The sequence below is a fragment of the Myotis daubentonii genome, chromosome 5 (assembly GCF_963259705.1).
Source record: "Myotis daubentonii chromosome 5, mMyoDau2.1, whole genome shotgun sequence".
In the NCBI taxonomy this organism is placed as follows: Eukaryota; Metazoa; Chordata; class Mammalia; order Chiroptera; family Vespertilionidae; genus Myotis; species Myotis daubentonii.
Genome location: NC_081844.1, coordinates 22,858,679 through 22,867,966, shown reverse-complemented (window position 1 = coordinate 22,867,966; position 9,288 = coordinate 22,858,679). Strand labels below are relative to the sequence as shown.

The window sequence follows — 9,288 nt, the reverse complement described above, 5'->3', positions numbered from 1 at the left end:
TATGCAGTTTGCATATGTCTGGGTGCATCATGCTTGAACATATCTATATATGAAAGACACACATCTACCATATCCTGCCCATTCCCATTTGGGAAAAATAAGGTCCAGATTGCAAAATAGACTTGGTCAAGGTCACAGTATGCCATGTGCTGAGCAGGCACCAGGACTGGGATCCAGGCCTCCCAATTCCCAGAACAGGCCCTTGCCCACCCAGGAACACTTCCTCCCACATAGATACTCTGGGGAGTGTAGTGTGTGTAGCACGCTCTGCCTCACACACTGTGACTGGGTGTGACTGTGGGATTGTGTCTGAATGTGATCTCTGGCCTGCAAGTCCCCAAGTGCCTGAGGTCTTGGTGTCCCTGGATTCTCCCACTTTCTGGGCCTGTATTTTCCTTAATATAAAAATAAAATTATTTGAATCTTCTTCCTCACACAATAGGCAGTCCAACGCCACCCTGAAATGTCTGGGATTCTGCATAGCTCTTATTTTTCTGGACACCTCCCTCCTCCTGGAGCCAGTGACCTCTTCCTACTCCTTCCTTTGTTCCGAAGCTCCTTGCCCCGAAGCTGTTGTGAGTGCAGGAGTTCTCTATGCCCAGGGGGAACCAAAATCAAGGCTCAGGACTTGCTGTCCTTCAAAGTCCAGTATTCCTACAGGCCACATCCTCCCAGAAGCCTTATCTCGAAGCCAAATGCCTCTTTCTCTCTGGACCCTTACCCTGTTGCCTCATCTTTCAGATTCAGCACGCCCGCTTAGTGCCTTGTCCTAAACCAAGATGTCGCCTTAAAAGAGACTCTGTTTTGCCCGGCCAGTGTTGCTCAGTGGTTGAGTGTCGACCTATGAACCAGGAGGTCACAGTGCAATTCCCTGGTCAGGGCACATGACCAGGTTGCTGGCTCAATTCCCCAGTAGGGGGCGTGCAGGAGGCAGCTGATCAATGATTCTCTCTCATCACTGATGTTTCTCTCTCACTTCCTTTCTGAAATCAATAAAAAAAAATTTTTTTTAAGAGACGGGTTTTCTCTCCAAAAAACCACTCTAATTCCAGCCATTTGTTTTCCTGAAGTAAAAGTCCCATAAAATTAGCCATTTAAAGTGTACAAGCCCTAGTTGATTTGGATAGAGCATCTGCCTGAGGACTGAAGAGTACTGGGTTCGATTCTGGTCAAGGGCACATGCCCCGGTTGTGGGCTCAATCCCCAGAAGGGGGAATGCAGGAGGCAGCCAATCAATATCTCTCATAATTGATGTTTCTATCTCTTTCTCCCTCTCTGAAATCAACAAAAATATATTAAAATAAATAAATAAGATGTACAATTCAGTGGCATTTAGTACACTCACAATGTTGCACAACCACTACCTCTATCTAGTTCCAGACCATTTCCATCATCCCAAAAGGAAACCTGGTACCCATTAGCAGTCACTTCCCATTCCCTCCTCCAACTCAGTGGTTCCCAACCTTGGCTGCACATTAGAATCACCTGGGAATCTTTTTAAAATCCTGATTTCTGGGCCTCATCCTCCGGAAATTCTGTTTCTTTGTTATGGGGTGGGGCCACAACATCAGTAACAAAGAAACAGAATTTCCGGAGGATGAGGCCCAGATATCAGGATTTTAAAAAGATTCCCAGGTGATTCTTTTTTTTTTTTTTAATATATTTTATTTATTTTCCACAGAGAGGAAGGGAGAGAGATAGTCAGAAACATCGATCAGCCGCCTCCTGCACATCCCCCACCGGGGATGTGCCCGCAACCCAGGTACATGCCCTTGACCGGAATCGAACCTGGGACCTTTCAGTCCGCAGCTGACGCTCTATCCACTGAGCCAAACCGGTTTCGGCCCAGGTGACTCTAATGGGCAGCCAAGGTTGAGAACCACTGCTCTAATTCCTGGCAACCACTAATCTTTCTGTCTCTATAGGTTTGCCTATTCTGGATATTTCATGTAACAATATGTAGCTTTTTTTGTGACTGGCTTCTTTCACTTGTTTTAGAGGTCCATCCACATTGTAACATGTATTATAATTTCAACCCTTTTATGGCTGAATAATATCCCATTGTATGAATGGGCCACATTTTGTTTACTCACTCATTTGATAATGGACATTTGGGTTGTTTCCACCTTTTGGCGATTGTGAATAATGCTGCTGTGTTTGAGTCCGTTTTCAGTTCTTGGGTGTATACCTAGGAGGGAAATTGCTGGTTCATATGGTAACATTAAGTTTAACTTTTTTAAGAATCATCAAACTGTTTTCCACAGTAGTTGTACCATTTAATATTCCAACCAGCAGCCTGAGCTAGTTTGGCTCAGTGGATAGAACGTCGGCCTGCAAACTAAAAGGTCCCAGGTTCGAGTCCAGTCAAGGGCACATGCCTGGGTCATGGGCTCGACCCCCAGTGGGGGACTTGCAGGAGGCACCATGATACTCTCTCATCATGGATGTTTCTATCTCTCTCCCTCTTCCTTCCTCTCTGAAATTAATAAAAATATATTTTTAAAAAATGGGCAGAGGATTTGAATAGGAAATTTTTAAAAAATATATTCCAACCAGCAGTGTACTAGGGTTCCAATTCTCTGCACCTTTGCTAACAATTGGTATAGTCCTTTTTTTTCTTCTTCTTCTTGTAGTCATTCTAGTTAGTGTGAAGAACTGGCTTTTACATTACTTTTTGCCCCCACCCAAAAAACTTATTAGCACATGATAATGTTTTGTCTTCTTGTGTGATGCATTTGTGGCACACCAACTCTGATTGTGTGTCTGTGGTGGTGTCTGTCTGGGCAAGGTCCTGTGTCTTTCCCATTAGGGCAGCGGTTCTCAACCTGTGGGTCACGACCCCTTTGGCGGTCAAACGACCCTTTCACAGGGGTCGTCTAAGACCATCCTGCATATTTACATTATGATTCATAACAGTAGCAACATTACAGTTATGAAGTAGCAACAAAAATAATTTTATGGTTGGGTCACAACATGAGGAACTGTATTTAAAGGAACAGAAGGTTGAGAACCACTGCATTAGGTGTTTCATTCATGTTGGTGCAGTTGCCTGCGTTTGAGTGAGTGTGCCCCTATGGCCAGGCCGGACATTGGCACCTGTACAGTTGTGTGACCAGTAATAGGTGGCATGACTGCAAAAGGTTGTAGATTTTGTACGGTCCTGTGTGTGGCTGTGTCTGTGTCTAATGTTAGCTGTGTGTAGAACTACATCATGGTGTGTTTGTAAAGGGCTGTAAGCCACTGGGTTATATGCCTTTGTGTCTGAGGCTGCATCTGTGTTTGACAGGATTGTGTGACTGCGTCTTCTATAGTTTTGTGACCACATATCCCAGAATGCCCTTGTGTCTGTTTAGTTGTAGCTAAACCACGCCACTATAATGGTCTGATTGTATGTGATTGGGTAATTCCGTGTGCTTATGAATTCTATGTCTGAGCGATTATGTGACTACCACATTGCGTAACTAAACAGCACATGGTTGTATCTTCCTGACTACATGGTTTATGTGATGCACAGACAAGTACATGGCAGGGTCTACATGGTCAGTGTGGCTGAGGTGACCAGGAATTTGTGGCATTATGTAATTGCATATTACATATGTCACATATGTAAATGTATGTGTGAACTATATGTCTGTGATGTGTGCTCACGTTGCCCACCCCGGGATCCCAGGGCACCACAGGGGAGGTCCCTGGTGCAGCACCTTGGATCCTGCCCCCTGGTGGGACAGGAATCAGGCAGCAGCAGGACCAGGGCAAGTGTTGGAGTGGGTCTCCAGCAAGTCGGTGCTTCCTGTGGTCCAATCCAATGGTTTCATCCCATCCAGGTGAGGCGGCCGACTTCTCCCCAGACCCAGCCGTAGTGGCACCAGCTTCAGCTTCCGCACAGCCACTCCCCGCAGTGCTCCCTGGGAGCCCGTGGTGGGCAGTGGAGGCTGATGAGCAGGGGCCCTCCTGCCGCGGGGCTCAGACCCTGAAAGTTCATAACCCAGGCAATTTCAAGGCAAGCTAACGTGAAGCCCCAGCGTCTAGCCCTGCCACTCACCAGGGACAGAGCTTTGGCTGTGCTGGGCCCCCACCTGATAGCAGCCTCCACCGTCTGGGGTGTCTGATAATGCTTGGCCTGGCAGGGAGCTTGTGCCAAGTCCCGCCATCAGCACGGCTGTTTCTGTTTTGGGGGAGGGGGAGAGGGAGGGGTGTGCAGGGCCCCAGTTGAGGGAGAGGGGGATCTGAAAGCCCCTTCCCAGAACCCCCATTCCGCCTGTCACCCCCTCTCCAGGCAGGTAAATGAGAGGCCTCCAAGTCTTTCCTTCTTTGGGGGAGCCGGTACTTCACTTTATGTAACACCCGAACCCCCAAACCTCTGGACCCCTAGCCCCTGAACATCTGACTGAGCTTTGGCTGCAGGGTCAGTCTTTAAGGCGCTGTGCCAAACAGGCCAAGGCAAGTTCTGTTCCCCAGAAATGGTGACACCCCCCGCCTTGCCTGACCCTTATCAGGGGTTGCAGCCAATCAGCTGAGAGCACAGAGGAGCCTTCCAAGGGGCCATCAGAGCCTCAGAGCCCACGAGGCCACAAAGGGAGAGGAGACCTGAGGCCCTTGGATGGGCACCAGCCAGCCATGGCCACAGCTGACACCACCTTGCCTTCCATCAGTACGCTGACTGCCCTAGGCCCCTTTCCAGACACACAGGAGGACGTCCTCAAGGTGAGGCCAGGCAGGTCTAGGTGACTGGCTGGGGTCCGGGTCTGCAGTCACAGAGCTTGGGGATCAGGTCTGCATCTAGCCCTGGGCTCCAGAGACCTGGCCAGGCTGGGGGTTCTCAGTCCCGTCCAGGGATCTGAATGTGGCCTCAGGGCCTATTTCTGTCTTGGAAAACGAAGGCTCGTAGCTGAACCCCGTGGTGGTCTAGGCTCCTTGAGACGCCAGGTATCAGGAGGAAGAACAAAGGTGACCAGGGGACATCCAAGAATTAATCTTGGGAATTAATCTTATAGGGGGATTGGAAAGGAGTGGGAGTTTCTGGGGGGAAATTGAGGCAAGGCTGCCCCCCTCCCATTCTTGGCCCTGCCACCCCTTCCCCCATGCCTAAGTGCAACTCCAGATAATGTAAGTCTTATCTCCAGTCGCCAGCCAGACCCTATAGACCTCTGTCCCTGAAGCTGGGGGGGGGGGGGGGGGACGGGGACAGTGTGAGGGAGGGGACGGGGACAGTGTGAGGGAGGGGACGGGGACAGACAACACAGACAAGCAAACAAGACCCCTTCTGAAGCCTCAGGCCAGCCTGCCCATCAGGGCACCAGGCCCCTCCGTCTCTGGGATGGGTACCCTGGGGACCGCAGAAGTCTCAGGCTATCGGCTCCCTCCGCAGTGGTGGCGCTTTGAGGACGTGCAGGACTTGGGCCCAGGTCCCCCGGACCAGACTCGGCCGCTCCTCCACGTGAGGCCCAAGTTGGAAGACACGCTTGGGGAGAGAGAAGACGACGATGAGAGGGATCCGGCCACTGCCTGGGACCTGGATCTCTTCTTCACCAACCTGTCGGGCCCAGAGCCCAGCGGCCTGCCTCAGACCTGCGCTCTGGCGCCGGGCGAAGGTCCCGGAACGCACTTCCCACCGCAGCCCGAGACCCTGGAAGCGTACGTGGGCGGCCTGGGGTTGGTGGCTGGGCCCTTGGGTCCTGAGGAGCACCCGGGCTGGGCGCGCCCGGTCCCACAAGCTCCAGCCCCCGACGCCTTCGTGAGCCCAGCCCTGGTCCCGGCTCCCGAGCCCAAGGCCCTGCCGCTGCAGCCAGTGTACCCGGGGCCGGGTGCGGGCTCCTCCGGCAGCTATTTTCCGCGGACCGGGATTTCGGTGCCTGCGGCGCCCGGCGCCCCCTATGGGTTGCTGTCCGGGTACCCAGCACTGTACCCGGCTCCGCAGTACCAAGGGCACTTCCAGCTCTTCCGCGGGCTCCCGGCGCCCGCCCCCGGCTCCGCCGCGCCACCCTCCTTCTTGAATTGTCTGGGACCGGGAACGGCGGGTGCGGGACTTGGGGGAACCGCAGGGGACCCGAGAGGGACCGCGGACACCGTGCCATCCAAGCGCAGCCGGCGCTCATGGGCGCGCAAGCGGCAGGCGGCGCACACGTGCACGTACCCGGGCTGCGGCAAGAGCTACACCAAGAGCTCGCACCTGAAGGCGCACCTGCGGACGCACACCGGTGAGGCCCGGAGGCGGGGCTGGAGGCGGCACCTCCGGAGCAGAGGGGCCGGGGCCTGAGGCGAGGAGCAAGGGGCGGGTCCGTAATGACAGGAGGGGCTAAGCGGGGTCTCCGGGCGAGGAACGCGACGGAGGCAGCTGGAAGCGGACCGGGACCCTCAGCAGCAGGGCTAGGGGACAGGTAGCGGGGGTGGGAGGCGGGTGGGGGCAGAGAGAGCACCTGGAAAATCTGGGCTACGTTTCAGGGAACTAACGGGTACGATCTGGGCCTCGGCCTGACCGGTTTGGCTCAGCGGATAGAGCGTCGGCCTGCGGACTGAAGAATCCCGGGTTCGATTCCGGTCAAGGGCACATGCCCGGGCTTCGGGCTCGATCCCCGGTAGGGGGCGTGCAGGAGGCAGCCGATCAATGATTCTCTCTCATCATTGATGTTTCTATCTCTCTCTCCCTCTCCCTCCCTCTCTGAAGTCAATCTATATATATAGATATAGATATAGATATAGATTTTTTTTTTTTTTAAGCTCTGGGCCCCGGTTGAGGGGCAGAAAACCTAGCAAGTGGAGTAGGGGGCGGGGCTGGAGGAGGGCCTGCGGGGAGGGGCCAGGGTTCAGGTTTGTAGCAAGCAGTGAGCCGAGTCAGGGGCTCAGGAGACGGAGCCAGGAGTATAGAGAGTAGGTTGTTTGCATGGCGGCGGCCCAGACTGTAGGGTCCCTGGTAGGAGCTCAGGGGGAGGTACAGGGCAGAGTCCGCTTCATGTGCTCAGATACAGGGTGGTTCCAGGAAGATACGGAGAAATAGCTGGACAACAGAGGAGGGTGGGCCCCAGAGAAGCGGGTCTCGGGGAGCCGAAGACCGAGCGAGGCTGTGGAATAAAGGTGGGGAGGAGGAAGAGTGAGACCTATGCTTTAGGGCAGCGATTTTCAAACTTTTTCATCTCCTGGCACACATAAACTAATTACTAAAATTCTGCGGCACACCAAAAAAAAAAAAAAAAAGTTATATTTTTTTGCCGATCTGACAAAAGATAGGTAAAATGACTGATTTACCAAAAAAAAAGTACCTACTCTTTTTGCTCCAAAGTGACTTCTTATTTTTTTATTTTTTATTTTTATTTTTAAATACATTTTGTTGATTTTTTACAGAGAGGAAGGGAGATAGTCAGAAACATCGATGAGAGAGAAACATCGATCAGCTGCCTTCTGCACATCTCCTACTGGGGATGTGCCCGCAACCAAGGTACATGCCCTTGACCGAAATCGAACCTGGGACCGTTCAGTCCGCAGGCCAACGCTCTATCCACTGAGCCAAACCGGTTTCGGCCAAAGTGACTTTTTAAAAAAAATCAGATGCCTATGCTTGCATATAAGGATTTCTGGTACCAAGAATTAACCAATCAGATGTAACCTTCTTATGCGACTTGACCAATAAGATACAACTCTATTATATGACCTAAATATTTATGGTTCAAGACAGGGCACTCACAATGGGTGACTATTGTTTTGTTAGCTGTTATCATTTTATTTAACAACCTAAGGGTAAAGGAGTCAGTGCCCCTGACTAAATAGGTATTTCACACTGGTTGAAAACCCCTGCTTTAGGGGTCCGCATAGATGGTGGGGCCAGGTGTAGTGAGGGCAGTGGGGGAGTGGGGGAGGGAGCAAAATCACCGCAGACAGGGCCTGGAACACCAGGGGATTCTAAGGCTCAAGGCCAGGGGCAGGGTTGGGCAGCAGCTGGAGGGTCCCCTGAAGCAAGGAGGGGCCTGGACCATAGGGGACAGGCCAAAGGATGACTTTAGGACACAGGGGGAGGGTAACAGGGCCCAGGAAATGGGCCAGGGGTGCGGGAGATATGACTTGGGCCCAGGAAATGAAAAACGGCTTGGCGCCAGATGCAGGTACTGAACAAGAAGGGTCGGGTTCGCAGAGGGCCAGAGAGTGAGTGCCTCCTTAAATTTTGCACCCTAAGCGCCTCGCTTGCCTCACCCTAGTCCTGGTCAAGGCTGAGCAAAGGAGTGTGGCCAGATGCAGTGGCGGACCTGAGGGAGGAGTGGGGCAGACAATGGCACTCATGGTCTCCTGCCTTCCAGGGGAGAAGCCATATGCCTGCACGTGGGACGGCTGCGGCTGGCGGTTCGCGCGCTCAGACGAGCTGACCCGCCACTACAGGAAACATACGGGACAGCGCCCCTTCCGCTGCCAGCTCTGCCCTCGGGCTTTTTCTCGCTCGGATCACCTGGCCTTGCACATGAAGCGTCACATTTGAGCCAACCCCACCACCACCCCCGGCGCTTGGACCTTCCTGGGGTCTGGGGATGGAACAGGAGCGGATCCACGCAGGGCGGTTTCCCTCGGATGGACACTGGCCTGGACTCTCGACCCACAGATCCCCAGGAAGAACAAGGACTGGCCCATAGGCAGACCTGGGGGAGCTCCCACTTGTCCTGAGCCACAGGGAGCCACACAGAGACTTCCTAGGGTCACATAGACCCAACGAGACAGACTTCCAAATAAATGGACTCAGATGGACACTCACACACTTGGGACAGACAGACCCTCGGAGAGCTGGACCCACAGACCAACTCACAGGCGGCCTTGGACAGCAAAAGGGGTTATGGGGTGAGGCTTCTCAGAGACCCTGGTTCTAGAAGGGGTCTTCACACTGTAACGTCCCAGCTCCGCGTGGTGGCTGGCACCTCTTGTGAATGGTTATGGGTCCTGTACCAATGCTCTTCCTAGATAAAGCTTCAGCTGTGGCCTGGATTTGTGAGTTTTGGGTGCTGGAAGATGGGAGGAAGCTGTAACCCCAGCGGTGATTTTGGGAAGCATACTCTCACACTCACCTTCTAACCTCAGCCATACCCCTCAGGGTCCTGCAGGCCTTGCCTCCCCTTTTCCCCCACCCCAAGATCAGGCTACACTACATCCTCCTTGCCTCCTGTCTTGAACCCCAGGGACATTTACAGGGACCATCTCCCTTCAAGAGGCCCCAGTCCGGCCCCAGAACACAGCACCTTTCACCATGCCATGATCCAGTGACCCCTTGGCTAGCTCAAGAAAATATGCAGAATGAAAGGGGAGAGGACAAGGAGC

General features: G+C 53.2%; 1 protein-coding gene across 1 annotated transcript; it reads left to right on the top strand.

Moving 5' to 3' along the window:
* Positions 1 to 4,592: 4,592 nt before the first annotated feature.
* Positions 4,593 to 8,958, top strand: KLF1 (KLF transcription factor 1). The gene is made up of 3 exons (XM_059696534.1): positions 4,593 to 4,704; positions 5,369 to 6,197; positions 8,286 to 8,958. Exons 1-3 carry the CDS (start codon positions 4,618 to 4,620, stop codon positions 8,459 to 8,461), a joined length of 1,092 nt encoding a protein of 363 aa, XP_059552517.1. The 5' UTR covers positions 4,593 to 4,617; the 3' UTR covers positions 8,462 to 8,958.
* Positions 8,959 to 9,288: the final 330 nt, after the last annotated feature.

Bases quoted from the DNA above. Each gene is read 5' to 3' on its own strand.
- KLF1 (XM_059696534.1), top strand. From the start codon at position 4,618: ATGGCCACAGCTGACACCACCTTGCCTTCCATCAGTACGCTGACTGCC. The intron at 4,705-5,368 runs GTGAGGCCAGGC...CTCCCTCCGCAG, and splicing joins CACAGGAGGACGTCCTCAAG to TGGTGGCGCTTTGAGGACGT. The intron at 6,198-8,285 runs GTGAGGCCCGGA...CCTGCCTTCCAG, and splicing joins GCACCTGCGGACGCACACCG to GGGAGAAGCCATATGCCTGC.